The 17,094-nt window shown below is 33.7% G+C and overlaps 1 protein-coding gene across 2 annotated transcripts in view; it reads left to right on the forward strand.

Moving 5' to 3' along the window:
* Positions 1–174: 174 nt before the first annotated feature.
* The window catches only part of LOC118742753 (acetyl-CoA carboxylase), a 46,943-nt gene continuing 30,023 nt past the window's right edge, over positions 175–17,094 (forward strand). Inside the window, exon 1 of one of the 2 annotated variants that reach the window (XM_036475070.1) lies at positions 175–521. In XM_036475070.1, the coding sequence (XP_036330963.1) occupies positions 512–521 (10 nt within the window). In that variant the 5' untranslated portion in view covers positions 175–511. Of the gene's footprint in view, positions 522–12,775; positions 12,954–17,094 lie in introns of those variants that run through there. The other variant, XM_036475069.1, reaches the window with a different exon arrangement.

Consider the following 17,094-nt stretch of genomic DNA (forward strand, 5'->3'; position numbering starts at 1 on the left):
GTGTGAACGCGAAAAGCAACACCAAAAGAGATGTTGCAGAAAAAGAGCAACAAAGCTTTCTCTGTGTGAACCCAGTCTAAAAAACCCATTAAAAAACCGAATTGATAACTTTTGGACAGTGGCATCACCGACTGCCTGACGACCAAATTTGGCAACAAAAAAAGTTGTTGGAGTGGATCGTGGATCACTTGGGTGAAATTGACAGATTGAGTACGAAGAAAGCAAACAACGCAGCAATTTTTATTTCAACCAATCAATAATAATAATAACATAAAATAATATTAAACTAGTGTAAACAAATCTTGGAGCAGGTAGTTAGAGTTACTGCAAACTCCATCGGCACCGACAATCTGCCTTTATCGCCTTCGCAGTCTGGCGTTCCTCCAGCGCACCTCAATTACCAAGAAGTGGGCCTGGCCGACCGGAAAACAGTTATTTATCTACATATAGGCACTAGAAAGAGGAGTCAGCAAGCAGAACTTGATATAACGGTGACGTAGACAATAGCGAAATGGAAATCGGTGAGTAAAAACGCATTGTTCACAAGTAAAATTTGTCATGTAATCGATAAACAATTACTGTGCATCCTCCCGCACGCATTCCTCACGTACAAAGCAGCAGAGACAAACAACATCGTGCTTCGGGATTTCGTATTCGTTTTATTTCTGCATCTAATTTCTCTTCTTTCAACCGGCAGTGCATGGGAAAATAGGCATTTATTTCTATTCGAATCTCAAAATAGGTGGTTGATGTTTTTACATTCCTCTTAAAGCAGATTTCATTTAAAACAACAAAACAAAATGTGATGTACTAACCATAATGTGCCAAGTGAGACCACTGCCCCTTCGCACCGTTTCCTACGTTTAATTGTGTACATAATGCACTTTCCCCATTGTTTATAACATATTTAGGTATGTATGTATGATTGTAAGTTCATTTGCTCCATCGATGCTCAGCGGCTGTACCCGTAAAAAAAAACGCTCGCTGCTCATTCGCTCTCAAAAGTCGCGCCACCATCTACGCCGGGAGCATTTATTGACCTTGGATTCTTATTGGATGTTGGGACTCGCGCCATTTCTACGTTAACGTCGTTTATGTTGCCAGATGTATTACACAGAAAATCCCGCAATAACGTTGCATTGAATAGTAGATTATAGCTGTTATGGTAGTTTTGACGCAAAATTGCATATGTACGAGATAATCGCGTGGCTTTCATAGATATCGTCACCTGAAATGCAAAATAACGTAACAACATCGTCACTGAATTGCAAAAATTTGTAACTTATAAAAAATTCAAAATTTACTTTTTGATTGCTATGATGGATTTCATCGAATTACAACTCCCCACATCGCTTTATAAAAAAAAAAAAATTGTCACGACTTTTTCCATTTCAGTGATATGTTACGCTATTTTGCATTTCAGGTTACGATATACATACACTGCCGGAACAAAGTATTGGCACAGCAAATTTTTCACAATATTTGCAACAATTTTCATTCTAAAATTTTTCCGCTAATTTCGTATAAAAATATAGTTCATTCTACAACAAAAAACATAAAAATATAATTCCTAAACTTTGTTCAAAACTCGCGAAAATTCAGCAAGTTTTAATGAAATTTTCAACTTTTTAATCAGATGTTTTAGAATTTTTTTGAGTATACAGATTTGTAGCCCAATCAATTTTATTATAATAATGTGCAAATATTAAGTAGCTAGGAATTACCGTTGATTTTTGTTTTGGTTTTTTTTCACGCAGTCTCTTCCATACAAAAATCTCTTTTCGAAAATACTTTATATGGAAAAAATGCAAAACATCTTCAACAAAAATATTCTTAAAAATCAACGCGATTTTTGGCTAACTCCGAACTTGCATTTTTTTTACTAGAATTTAATGGGCTGCAAAACTGCATTCTCATCTGATTAAAAAGTTGAAAATGTTGATGAAAATTTGCTGAATTTTCGCGAGTTTTGCACAAAGTTTAGGAATTATATTTTTATGTTTTTTGTTGTTGAATGAACCATATTTTTATACAAAATTGGGAGAAAATTATTAGAATAAAAATTGTTGCATATATTGTGAAAAATTTGCTGTGCCAATACTTTGTTCCGGCAGTGTATGTATATTTGGGATTTAACATAACAATTTTCAATGAAAAATCATAGGCGCATATTCATAGTCATATTTAGTTCACAACTAAGTAAGGCTTAAAGTCAAAAATATTTTCGAAGAGGTTTGTCACCTGTTTGCAAATTTAACTCAATTAAATTGAAAAAATAAATGAAATATTACAGTATGGGTACAAAACGAAAGGTGTTTGAGAAATCTTGATTTGACAATATTTTCGATAGGATTATCAACTATCTTAAAGTAATATTACGTTCTCATTGAGTCACAAACTCGAGTTTATGGGTCATTTTGGAGTTAAACGCTAAACTCTACTTTTAAACTCGGAGTTTACCATACAACAAATTTCGTTAAACTCTCCTTAAACAACCCTTTTATTTGGACTTTATATTAGTATAGACTAGCCAATATCGGCTTGCTTTGCGGCTTAAAACACTACTAATGATGAAGATCGATGGATAAATAAACAAGTTTGCAAGGGTTAAGTGAAAGTGCAATAATTTTTTGTATGAAATACTAGCAGGAAATAATGTTACTCATACATCATATCGTACATGACCGTACTCATACATTTGCAATGCAAACTTAAAATGCAAATAACGACTAAATGACCTTATCTAAAAAAACGGTATACAGATCCGTAACCTACTACCCAAATTTAATTGTACGTGTCTCGACATTTTTTTGTGTAATTTTAACGTCTTTACAGTGTTAACATCAAAATTAAGCCATAACAATGCAATTTATTTATAAAACTCTTAGGAGCTGGTATCTCCAGTCCGACAGTGCTCATAAATCAAGCGGACTCTGCGCCTATTTGTAACGCCGGATACCAGTAAGAGTACTTCAAAGGCCCCAGAAGGCACGCCATTTTGGGTACCATAATGTAAACAATTACGTCAGTGCATTCTTATAGATACGGCGGGTTATGCCTGCTTCGACATTTACGGGTCTCATCTGCCGCGGTAGGATGTGGAAAATTTAACGGTTACCCTATAAACTGAACAGCTACAGTTTAAGTAATTCTGCTTTCTTAAAATCCAATTAGTAATACTACTTAGGTATAAGTTATTTATTCAAGGCAGTTAGCAACCAAAAAATTTAACAAAGCTATTGCAGTAACAGTAAATTTTTTTGTTTTATAAATCTTTCGATTACTTTTTAAATTACTTTGAAGAATGGAATTCGAAAAAAATCAATTACATTTTCAACTACTTTCAAAGGAATTGGAAAAAAATTACATTTTCAATTCCTTTCATATTGCAAGAAAAAACCAAATTCCATTTGAAATTACTTCAAGGAATTGAGAAAGTAATCGATACCTTTGCTGTGAACTGAAGAAATTGGTTCCTAATTACAATTACTGAGGAATGTAGTTGTAATTGTAATGTAATTGCATTTACCCAGCTCTGGTTACATGCCACTTTTTAAAAAGCCCTACGTGGTTTTGATTGATACCCTTTTTATAATGTTTTTTGCTTCTCCTGTAAGGTAACGGTATGTAAATTCAAAACTTTAAAACAGTTTTTCTTGAGTTTTGCTTTTTTGAGTTATGACACTATTGAAGTAAATGAGCGATATGTATTTATAATTATAGTGCTGGCACACACAAGTTTTGACTATGCTGCTAATTAGTAAGAATGTTTGGGATTAAATATTTTTTTAGGTAAGTTAATGTGAAAGCACGTGGATATGTATTCTTATGTTAATTTTTTTTTTACTAAAATTTTGGAAAGCGATGTATTTTGGAACGAGTGTCTAACCAAATTTGGTTTCCACTTTTAGTGTAATTTTTCGTTCTGAAGTTCAGAACGCCGAAATCGGTTTGACTCGAAACCAAATTTGATAAGAGATGGTGCAAATTCGTTCTAAAGTCCATCACATTCTCACTCTGTCGGAAGAATCAACCAACACCAGCAAAGTTTATGAAAACTTTTACGAAGCTCCCTACGAAATATCTGCCATTTTATGGCACTAAAATCACTTTCTGTTATCTATAAAATATATAGGTATTTATACAAATAATTCTCTAATTTTAACAATTTTTATGTTTTCTTCACTTTTGTGACCTTACTGCCATATAAAATTTCATTAAAATCTAACAAACACAGCAAAAATATCTAGAAAAATACCTATCGTTACCTTCATATGGAAATGCCCTAACTCAATTTCATTCAAGGTTCAGTTTTGTACGAAAGTCAGTCGATTTCTCACTAACATTTTTCTAGAACTTAAAAATAATTTCTACCGCATAAAATTAATTACAGTTCTCAATATGATACAGCGTTTAAAATTAACTCGGAACTGAAGAACAGGATTTTCTATGAAGTTTTTTCGTCACTCCGCACTCAGAAAAAAACATTCCTTGCTGCTAGGAAAAAAGTATATAATTTTAAGGAAATATTACCTTGAAATGGCTCCAAAGACATGGCTTTGATTTTTAATTAATATATTTTTTTATTGCAATTATTTTTTATTTGTAATTTTAAATTATTTTTATTGTAACCTTTTAAATTGTATTTAAAAAAATTTATCTCATTTATTTTTTATGGGATTTGACTATTTAAGTTTTTCAGAATATGAAATTTATTTTACAATTTGTAATTTGTAAATTTGTAAATTGAAATAATTGACTTAACTTACTCTAACCACCTCCAACCGGACTCGAACCTGCGATCTCAGAACCAGAAGCAGTAGTCTTCACGCGACGCCACAGCCGACATTTGCCAGGAAAGCAATTAACTTCGTCTTAACAGCACTGTGTAAATTTACTTCTTCAAATTACTGACGCGCTATTTTTAGCATGAGCCTGAATTAAGGAAAAACTTCTCAAATTGAGTAAATTTTTCGTAATATTAAAGAAAAAACAGTAAATCTATATTAAGGAAACTGGTTTCTTGTTTTAAGGAACTTCTTTTTTCTGAGTGCGTAAAGAAATAAAAATGTGAGTTAGGGCCTTTCTGTAATAAGGTATATATGTAGGTATTAATTTTTATAAGACGTTCCTTTCTTGATTTGCTATTAAACGCATGATTGATGTGTTTGTGTTCGTGTTTTAATATTCGAAATTGCGCGTAATCAGTAAATCAGCTCATGCTTTGGAGCAGTGATCATAAACTTTTATAAGAAACAGTTCATCAATTTTGCCACCGACTAACTTCAGCATCCGACATTGACATTGTTTTACTATGTTTCAAGCTTTTGATATTTTCTTGCATTTGTATTTTTTGTTTTCCCTAGGCGCACTTTAGTCAATATTTTACGGTTTTTTTTTTAAATTTAATTTGTTGCATTCTAATGAATATTTTTCGCTAATAAATGTGTGTGTGCATGTAGGGACATCATTTGTTGCTACCGGCTAAAAATTATATAATTTTAAATTCATCGGGCGCGATAATGTACATACATAACGTTACCTTAATTCACAAAGGCCCTAGACAAAAAAATCTAACCCATCGAAAATGATTTTTTGGAAATTTCAAGACCCTACCCCCTAATTTTATTGGTTTTATGAGAAATATGATTGCCTATTTGTATACACTCTTTAAAGGTTGCGACCTGTCGATTTAGGTCAGAAAATATGATTTCGTAGATTTATGAGTTTTTGAATGACTATTTTTGATTCGATTTCATAGGTCGAATAAGATCTGAAAAGTGGATATATAGGCCTTTAAAATGGTATTTAATAATCAATTGTCCGACTAGGCTTGTTGCGATTTTTTATCGGGTAAATTAAAAAAAAGATCCATATTTCTCAAATATTTTTAAATTTTGGCCATCGATAATTTCCACAATTTCAAAATATGTGGTACTATCCAAAATGAAATCTATTTTTAAATAAACTGATAGCTCATTTATAGCAATCGCATAAAAATTGTCGAAGTTAGGCGAGTTTTCTTAAATATGGCCTAGAATGTATATTGTGTATGTACCGGTACCGGGTGTGACTAAGGAATTCATCAATATTTATTAAAATTTGATACATATACAATCGCTCCTTAGCAAAAAAATGTTTTTCAAGAAATTTCATTTATGTGTATCTCAAAAACTACTTGACCGATCTCAACCAAATTTGGTGGACAAATTGCGCTTAGGCTTCTTAAGCGCCATATTGAAGCTCCAAAAACCACGGGCTCCAGCAACGTAACGGTAATTTCAAAAACTCATAGCTAGCTATATTTTAGGAGGAGTAGGTTTTGTCCGATTTCAAAAATATTCAAGATGGTACTTAAGGAGGCTAAGCACTGTGTGTATATCAAATTTGGTCGAGATCGGTCAAGTAGCTCCTGAGATTCGCATATATCATATAAGTAGGCGGTACCGCCCCCATTTTCCTAAAAGAAAAGTCGCCTAAATTCGAGAATTTTTATGCGATTACAATAAATGAGGTATCAGCTTATTTGGAAATAGGGTTAATTTTAGATAGTGCTCCATATTTTGAAATTGTAGAAATTATCGATGGAAAAAATTAAGAGAAATATGGGCCTTTTTTAATTTTTAATTTAATTTTATGATCTTCTCAGATCATACTGGATCTTTGAGATCGAATCGAAAATAGTCATTCAAAAACTCATAAATCTACAAGATCCTATTTTCTGACCTAAATGAACAGGTCGCGGCCTCTAAATGACCTTCAAAAAAATTTTTAAAATAGGCAATAATATTTCTCATAAAAACGAATAAAATTAAGGGGTAGGATCTCGAAATTTCCAAAAAAAAAACATTTTCGACGGACACCCTAATGTACATATCAACATATTGACATTTAAACCAGCGCGCGTACGTATTTGATTTTGTACATGTTAGAGGTGTCTAGAAATTATAATATGGTCGTTAGTATGTGGGCAATTCCATGCTAACTCACGTTACATTCGATAAAAAATTTTAAGAGTTAAACGCACATTTATCTATAGATTTAATATTTACAGGGACCTGATCTGTAATGTGCCGAATTTTCGTATTTAAATTATTGAATTAAAAGAAAAAATAAATAAGAAATATATACATCGGTAACTCACGTTACAATTTCGAGACAGTTTTGAGAGCATTTGCCGAATCTAAAATTCTAGCGAAATAATTGAATAAAGTATGATATATGAAAAATTCCGAAACCTACTTGTATTCCGTTCAAATAGTTCATTTCCACCAATCCTTAACCGCAGTTTATTATGCCTATTGGGAAAAGCAGATTACAACACGAAGGAGGTAGTTGCTCATGTTAAGCACAAGCAAACGAAAGGAAAAAAGCAAAAATTAAAAAATAAACCTCTGCGAAAAATGAAAAAATGCGGGCTGTTCGTTAGATTAGAAGAAATAAGGTGTCAAGTGAAAGAGCTTGGCCTCCAGATGCGCATATATATATTATTTTTTTAGTATGGTTGCAACCTATTTAGTTTTTACTATCTACACATTCAGCGCGTCGCGGAGCCTCGCGCATACCAGGCCGGCTAGTATATTATTTGGCTATGTAGTTCAATATGACTTTAATAAATTCTGATACCTTAAATGCTATTAAACAAAATTTAATACAATAAAATAAAAACAAAAGAAAAAACGCTTAACATTTTGTGGCTCTGTGTGTGGAAATGGCCACGTATGTACATCATTCATTTCGTTTCAGTGCTGCCATTTGTAAAGAATAAATAGAATTTTGAATTTTATTAATGTGTAGGTTGTATGTAGTTTTATTTACTATGCTGAAATATTATAAACACTTTTTGAAAATGCTGCTGCAGCGTAGATAAGATTTTTTTGGGAACGTTGCTGTTTTGTTTCTCTTCAAATACATGAAAGCATCTCAATAGTTTTGGATGTATGTATGTTCATATGTAAGTTTTTAGAGAATCCAGCTATATATGTACTTATAGTATGTAAAAATCTGATCATTAGGGTCGATATCAATATAGAAACTAATGACATGCTATACACCCGCTACACTTGATTAGGCACATTTTTTCTTCTTTTAGTCAGAACTTCTTTTAGCATATAACGAAGTTCTGCCAAAGGAAAAACAAATTTTGTTTTGGAAGTTATGCAAAGTTTCTAAAAGCGTTGTTAGACGTGGAAAATGCAAGCTCTTTTTGTACGCATTTTGCTGTCAAAATGTAAAATCGAAAGTCTACTTTCGCGTGTAAACAGTCACAAAGTCTTCTTTGCAGATTTCCAGAAATCACTTTCGGAAAGAAAAATTGCAAGATGTAAAGTAGCTGTTAGACATGACAAGTGCAAGTAAAGCTTTCGAAAAATAATTTCAACTTGCTCATTCTGCACTAGCAATTTTTATTTTTGTGCGAGTGCTGTTAAACCAGCCGTGCGAGGCGATTTTTGGGGAATTTGTATAAAATGATAAAAATGTTGCAACACATATAAAAAAAACTTATTTAGATATTAAAGCATTCGACATTTTATGGCTGCTTGTTTTACCATTTTAAAAGAAAATGTTCAGGTCAATAATTTTATAATAAAAACGTGGTAACACAGTTGAAAGTGCTCCTGCAATTACATTTGCAAATTTTTGACAGACTTTTTGTAAAGACTTGCACTTGCAGCTACTTTAAGCGCTTTTTATACGCTTTTTTTGGTTTTCAAATGCGAAATCGAAAATATACTTTCCCGTGTAAACAGCTAGAAAGTCCTTTTTGCAGATTTGCAGAAATCACTTTCGGAAATAAAGATTGCAAGGTGTAACTAAAATAATTTCAACGTACTCGTGCTGCACAAGAAATTTTAATTTTTGCTGCAAATGGTTTCATACCAATCGAGTGTTGCCCTGTAACGCGTTTTTTCGCAAATTTGTACAAAATTATAAAAATTTTGAATAAAATGTGAAAAATACGTGTAATTAATTTATTCTACTGATATGGGGTATTTAAGTATTAACTTATTAGACATTTTGTGACTGTTTTGTGCATATTTTAGCAGGTATGTCTGGTTGGCAGTTGAAAGTGGACTTCTCTGCATTTACCGTGTAAACAGACAAAAAGTAGTATCAGAAAGTTTGATTTCCAGAAATAAAAACTGCTTTCGAAATCCACTTTACATGAAGGGTGCAATCTCTTTGGAAACTCTTGAATTTGACAGACTCGTGGAAAGGACTTGCACTTGCCACGTCTAACAGCTACTTTATTTTAACCATTTCCGGGAATTCGCAAGTTTTTTTTTTTAATTCTCAAAAACTATTATAGTTACAAAAATGGTTCTGGTCTCGTTTTCAATGTGATATTCAGAGCTATAAAAAACACAAATTCGAAAATTAAAAAAGTTTATAGAATTTTTAAATTTAAAAAATCTTAAAAACAAAAAGTTATAAAAATGCCAATTTTTTTACACACCACTTCCAACTGATCTGAAAATTTCAAGGTGTTTTTTAAGATATGAATTTTTTAACTTTGAAAACAATTTTTTTTTTACAGACCCTAAATAAAGTTTTATTTAATTTAAAATGTTTTTTTGAACTTTGGAGTTCTTAAACTTTTTTTCAAAGCTCAAAAATTCGTATCTTAAAAACACACCTTGAAAATTGAGTTGGAGGTATTGTTTAAAAAAAATGCAAAAAACATTGTTTATATATACAGTATCGGTCATATCTATAGCACGCCATTTCAAAGTGATATTGTGTGCCACTTATGTTTATTTATTTATTTTTAAGTTTTTTCAATTAAATTACAGTTCTTTCTCTAACAAACCCCATATAAACCCAAGTTTAAGAATTTGTAGAAAACTTCAAAAAAGTGCAACAAATTTTCACCTAAGTTTTAAACTTTTTTCTCGGAAGTGTTAGAATTTTTTCGAGTACACAGTTTTTTAGCCCCTTCAATTTTAGTCTGATAATCACTTTGAAATGGCGTGCTATAGATATGACCGATACTGTACATAAGGTTTTGCTTTTACGATTTTTTAAATATAAAAATTGTGTAATTTTTTTGTTTTCCCAATTTGTTTGTATATATTTTTTTTTATATAGCCCCAAATATCACTTCTAGAACAAGACCAGGACCATTTTTATAACTATAATAGTTTGTGAGATATTCAAAAAATAAACTTGCAAAATCTCGGAAATTGTGAAATTTATAATTTTGAATGGCTTTTTATTATTTTTTTTTACAGAACTCCTCTATATGATAAAAAAGAGTTCTATCAAAATCAAAAATGGTCGATTCTAAGCATTGGTAAATTGGCTCTGTCGCATATTCTCCGCCAGGGAAGTCAAGTCTTCCACCTGCTTTTGCATCGCAGAGTAGGCCTTCCTCTTCTTCCACCACCAACCAATTCCCATGGAATACTTTTAGTGCTAGAGCATTTGTATCCATTCGCAAGACAGGACTAAGCCAGCGGAGCCTCGGAATTTTTGTTCACTGCACTATGTCGTTGTAAGGCAGGTGTGATTTACCGTTGAATTTAAAGACTGACATTATTATCGATATCAAAACTTGGTAAAATATAAAAGGATTCCTCTACCTTTTGGAAATTATAATTGTCAGCAGTGACGAGTTTTTTGCTCTAAATGTGACACAAAGCATTTAAAACTAAAACCCACCCCTACTCCGTTTACCATCTCCCTTGACACAACCGTTAGCAATTACTTCACTAAAAATTTTCTACTTAATCAGCCTCATTGCGTACGTCGTAAATTAGACTAAAATGCTTGACTCGACAACATTGGCATTCATGGTAATAAGCCCTTTTAACAGAAATAATTCGGACATAGAAATTTTTTTGTCTTGCTTTTTTTTTGACAAGACGGAAAATCGTTTCACAATACTTTCTTTTCTTTTTCAAAATAAACTCTTTTTTTAATTTTTGGATTATACTGTTATAAGGAAAAGTTTTTTTTTTAATTAAGTTTAATTTAAAGGAAACTGTTTATCTTATTTTCTTTTACATAATTTTTTTTATTTAACCTTTTTTAATTTTTTTTGTTTTATGAAGAAACAAATTTTTAAATTTCAATTAATTTTAAGGAACTTGCACACAAATTGAAACTCTACATCTTACTAATGGAACGCTATATCTCAACTTGAAATACGCGGATTTCCTGATCTATTTTTACGCGAATTTTTTTTGGTCCCTGTTATTCGCGCAAAAAAGGATGAAGTGTAATTTTTACATTTTATTGTTTCGAAAATATTTTTTAATTTTCCTGTCCTTTTTTTAAACTTTTTTTACATTTTTTAATTTAGATTTTTGAAACTTAGTTTTTTTTTTAATTTTTAGTTTTTATGGTTTTAAAAATAGTTTTTCTTTAATTTAATTTTAATTTAGAAAACTTATTGCCAAAAGACAAACTGAATCACGCTACGACCTACTCGTCAGCAGATCTTTCAATTCAAAAAAATCCAAATAAATTTTATTATAAAATTTTTAACAGCAACGATCATTAAGCCTAGTTTTCTCCACATTAATTTTTTTTAGTTAAATCAAAGTAAATTTAAAATAACTGAACCCGAAAATAAACTAAACTAGTAAAATTTTTCTTGACCCTTAGGGCTCGACCGAACATGGCTGTGGAAAATTTAAAGCTTTACAACTGCAGATGCTAAACTTACATACATACTACATTGTACATGTGTTACATACTAAAGAAGCATAATTTTTATTGTCCAATTTTGATTAGTAGGTATTGTGTGTTGTTTAATAAATCAGACATAAGTGCATATAGTGCCGCTCACCTAAATAGCACACTTATTTTTTACAATATATATAGTTTCGTAGATGCTTTAACATAAACCATATAAGTCAAAGTTTAAAACTTTGTGTAAAGTTCAGGAAAATTTAACAAATTTCAAAAAAATGTCATCAGAATTTTTAGAAACTTTTCGGGTATGCAGTTTTGTAGCCCATTCAATTTTTTTGCCGAAAATACGTAACACCCTCGACAGAAAAAATTCTCAAAAATCAACGGGATTTTTCCAAATTTTCAAAGCTGCACATTATTATACTAAAATTGAATAACTTAAACTTAAACTTGACTTATATGGTTTATGTCATAGAATCCACTATATTAAAAAATAAATTAGGAAAAAAATGTATGACATAAAACATTGTGAATATTGTAAAAAATAAAACTATGCTATTTAGGAGAGCACTACTGTATATTTATACTATGTACATATGTACATAGTAAAACATAATCTTAGAATATAAGGAACACATCTATTTGTGTACAAACATACATTTATACATATGCGAACAAATGTCAAAGATTCTTAAAATTATACGTGATAAGCAATAATTCGCAACCGTCGCACGCTTTCAATCTGTCTGTCCATGAACAAGCGCATACTATCGTATGTTTACATATTTATGAGCATACATTTGTGGATGCATACATTGTCATAAATACATAGTACTTAAATAAGTTTACATACTAAGTATACAAAAAAAAATACATTTTAGTATATACAATACATACATATGTGCTTACATAGTAGAGTAAGTATGTAAATCTCTATGAGATCGGCAACACAAAACACAGTGGCTTAGTCGAGCGCTTGGCACAGCTCATTGCCTCAGTGGCGCACTGTGCCGCACAACACAACACCTTACGCCAATTCAATCCAATCCAATCCAATTCATTTCCATTTCCACCTCCAAGCAGTAGGTCAAGCGTATGTGATAACGTAGCTGAATGGTGGATTTCAAGTTTCAGTCACCGCTCGACCGCCGACCATTCAAGAAGTTCACACCAAAAAATTTTGTTAACCACGCACAGAGATACTCACGCACGCACAAACAGCTATACGTACAAGTGATCGTGTATGGGAAATGTGCTTTCATTGAGGAATAGTCGGCTTGTAAAAGCGCTACGAGTTTTGCTAATTTGGAAATGTGCGTATTAACTATTGTATTTCGAGTTTTAAGTGTCATTTGGCAAGGAAAACACTAAGAATGCACACAGTCATGCAAATGCAAATAATTTGGTTGAATACATAATTTTGTGAAATATTTGTGCCGAATTCAGTGACAACTAAGGTTGCAATAAGTAACTGCATATAATAAATATATACAGTTGTGTGCACGTGTAAATGCAGCCTAACGCATAAAGTTCATTTAAAAAACTTTAGTTTTTTTTTTTGTGTGGTTTGGGTATCAATCTTCAATAATGAGCGCATTCATAAAACGTAGCTGTTTGGCTCATCTGCTACGAAACTGTTAGCAACTGTTGAACCCAACAATTACGTCTTAGAAACGGTTTGATGAATATGCTGCCAATGAATGTAAACAAATGAAATTGCAATAACATAGAGATTGTTGCGCCGATAGTATTTAGAATTCAACGCTGAGCTGCCGCCGTGCTGAAAAAAATAAAATAAATTTATTTGCAACTGCCACCTAACAAAGCGGCGTAAGTCTTTTCGATCAGCTGTTACGGCTAAGCTCAACACGTTGAGTTAGGTAGCGTAAAAATTTTCCGCTGGAAAAAATGGCCGAAAGTTGTCAACTGTTGAGCTGAGCGGAACTACTCAACTGTGCGTTTCTAAGACAAATAGCCAACGGTTACGCAATAGCTACGTCTTAAGAAGGCGCCCAGTATTGACGATAATAGTGGTGCATACAAAGAAATAAATGTTTTGTTGGGTCAAGTTCCTTAAACCATTTGTGACGTGCGTTCATAGTTTTTACTATAAACTGGATTAGTTACACTATGATTTAATAAAATTTCACCTGTCTTAATCTTACACTCTAAAATAGCAGTCAGCCGTTTTTTTTACGAGGAAAGCCCATACCCGTCAGTGTGGGGCTTTAACCGAACTAAACCTCCTACTGTCCAAGTACCGAACCCCCCGGTATCACCGTCAAGTATTTCGTCGGGAGGCGGTTGAGGACTAGGTTCGCACGTTCGTTCCAGTCTGTTGTACTCAGTCCTGGGCTACACTTAGTAGGCTTTGTCACGTCTTGTTTAAAGAGTTAGACTTTTTTTTAACTATTTATTTGTTTATCTTTTAGATACAACTTATTATTTTTCGCTTTTGTAAAGAGTAAGAATAAATACTTTAAAATTACGGCATGTCTTATGCCTGTTTTTTGACGCTGCTATTGCATTGAGCAGGCTTGCATAAGAAACTGCACTTCATTGGCGGCTGGAACGGCCTAGATTCCAGTCCGCGCCTATTCTTCGATTGCACCAATTTTCGAGACTGCCACCTGGGCGGCTGAAACGGACTAGGTTTCAGTCCGCACCTACGCTTTGGTTGGTGAACATCCTTAGGTGGTTCCAGTCCACGGCTATGCTAAGAGTTGGCTTAATTACGGTTGATACGCCGCTGTTTATCTAGGTCCCTCAGTTCCTTGAAAATTTAAGTCAATGTATCGCTGGTTGATGCCCATTCACTGGTTCCTTTCACCATACCTACTGACTGTGGCGTAAACACCCCTCCAACGGCTAGTTTCAGTTGGTTCATCTGCCGATGGAATCGAGGGCACTCAAATAATACGTGGTCCACGTCTTCTTCCACGCCACTTCCACAGAAGTCGCAGTACAGGTCGTGCTCTTGTTTGAATTTAAACAGGTATGATAAAAAACTACTTCGCCATGCGTGCTATTAAGCCAAGATACCAGATTTGGTATGCAGCGATAGATCCAAAGACCTTTGACGCCGGTTTAATTGAGTTAGAGTACGCGGCTTGGATGCAAGAACCGTCGATTCTCTCGCCAGTATATCTACGGGTATCATACTGGCGATTATGAAAGCTGCTTCGTCCGACACTATTCTGAAGGCGCAGCAAACTCGGAGCGCGCAGAAGCGGTATGATAAGTTGACTCTGCGGAAGTATGCTGGATACTGTGCCGCGCCATGTGCGCTAAGAGTAAACGCATAGCACCACTCCTAGGTATTTAATTGTGGGTTTCATCGTGATGGTGTGGTCGCCAATTTTTAGCGCTACCTCCTCTAGTTTCTTACGACTCGAGATAAGTATTGCTTCTGTTTTTTGCTCGGCCAACTCCAGGCCGAAGCTATTTAATCATCTTTTAATCACACCGACTGATGATGCTGCACTTTCGCATATGACATCGAGCAGATTCGCAGACACTGCTACCGCAATGTCGTCTGCAAAGCAATGATCTCTCGGGCAATTCGGTACGAAGAACTCCATCATACATAATGTTCCATAGCAAAGAGCCAAGTACGAATCATTGTGGAACGCCCCCCGTTATCTCAGTGCGTAGCAGGCCTTGGAAATAACTGCGTATTAGTCTTTGAATATAATAAGAACCGTAAGCCGTACCAAATTATGTATGCTTGTCAGTGGCGGATCCAGCAGGGGGTTTTGGGGGTTAAACTACGTGTCAGTCAGTGGCGGACGCATGGGGGGTGTTTTAATGTGGCGCATATGTATGTATAATATGGCGTCTATGTATGACACGTAGTTTAACCCCCAAAACCCCCCCGCTGGATCCGCCTCTGATGTATGTATGTACACACTGTTACTCCCAAAATTAATATTCGCAATGTTTTATAAGCTAAAAATTGTTTGTTAATATTGTATCAAAATATAGCTTAAACTTTGCAGATTTTTCTTAATTTTTGTACACAGCATCATTCTTGGATTTAATTGGAGTTTGCTAAAATATAAGCCATATTTTAATACAAAATTTAAAAAAAAATTAGCATGTAAACATTCCGAATATTAATATCTTAATTGAGCCGTGCGCTCTATTTTGGGAGTAACAGTAAGTAGATACTTTCGAAAACTTACTTCAAACTAATATTTCAAAATTTTTTAGTCGCAGAAGCATTTACTTCAGGCATATAAAGGTACTTTCGGCAGTGGTTTTTAATTTTCAAAAAGCAATGTTTACTATTTTATTCCACATTAGTTTTTGCTATTTCTCACTAATTCGCCAGCAAAAATGTGAAACAGCAACACTGTATCGCTTTGGTATAACTTTCACTGTATCGGTTTGGTAAAATTTCTGAACTATCTCGGTAAAGTAGCAAAAGCTCCTTTTTGGGGTGTTTACACGGGAAAATTGAATTTTACATTCTCAGTTTGATAGCACAATGCGTTCAAAAATATTTGCATTGACGCGTCTAACTGCAAAGAGTATAGGGGAAGTTTTAAATATAACCCTGACTTCGGACATGTTTGCCCATAAAATCAAGAGAGGGAGAGTACTGAAACAAAAAAGTCTTATTCTGACCATCGATATATTGAATTCGAAATAGAGCTTGATACCCCGAAATTAGGGAGTTCAGAAACGTACGAAATACCGACTGGGGGGTTTACAACAATAGACCAAGGACTTTATTGCCAAAGATACCTCCCCGAGACCCCGCCACGCTGGTGGAATTGGACGGCTTGGTTAATCAGGTCACTAAAGCCATGAATAGTTCTTTTTCAGCTGAAAGTCCGGTTGTTCGATACAGGGCGGAAACCAAACCACCTTGGTGGTCTTACCAATTATCTTCGTTACGTGAATCCAATAGGGCAATATTCAATATTGCCAAAGCCACGAGAGCAACAGAGAACTGGGAAGCCTATAAGGCTAATTTGAAAATATACAAAATAGCAGTTAGAACTGCGAAACGTAAATCCTGGCAAAGTTATTGCAAAAGAATTGAGGAAACCAAGGAAGCGGCCAGATTAAGAAGAATTCTCGCAACACCACAATAAGCAGATAGGTCTCTACAGGCACTACTCAGGGAGGGGTTCTCTCCCCTCTTCTCTGGAATTTGGCAGTGAACTACCTGCTGACACCACTACAAAGGTGGGTTGCCACGTCACAGCATATCCTGACGTACTGGCCATTGCCGTTAAACTTGCCGTCACACTTGCATATGTACATACATATATATACGACAATTAAAGGTGAAGCGTATTTCTGAGATTAATTACTTTGCACAAATTTTGCATTCAATATGTTTTTTTTTTAAGCAAAATCATTATCAATGAGATTTTGAAGGGTATACCAATGTTATATTGAATTGAAAAAAAAACGACACATAATTAAATTTAAAGCAAAACA

The sequence above is a fragment of the Rhagoletis pomonella genome, unplaced genomic scaffold (assembly GCF_013731165.1).
Source record: "Rhagoletis pomonella isolate Grant_MI unplaced genomic scaffold, Rhpom_1.0 Rhpom_scaffold_00007, whole genome shotgun sequence".
Taxonomy (NCBI): domain Eukaryota; kingdom Metazoa; phylum Arthropoda; class Insecta; order Diptera; family Tephritidae; genus Rhagoletis; species Rhagoletis pomonella.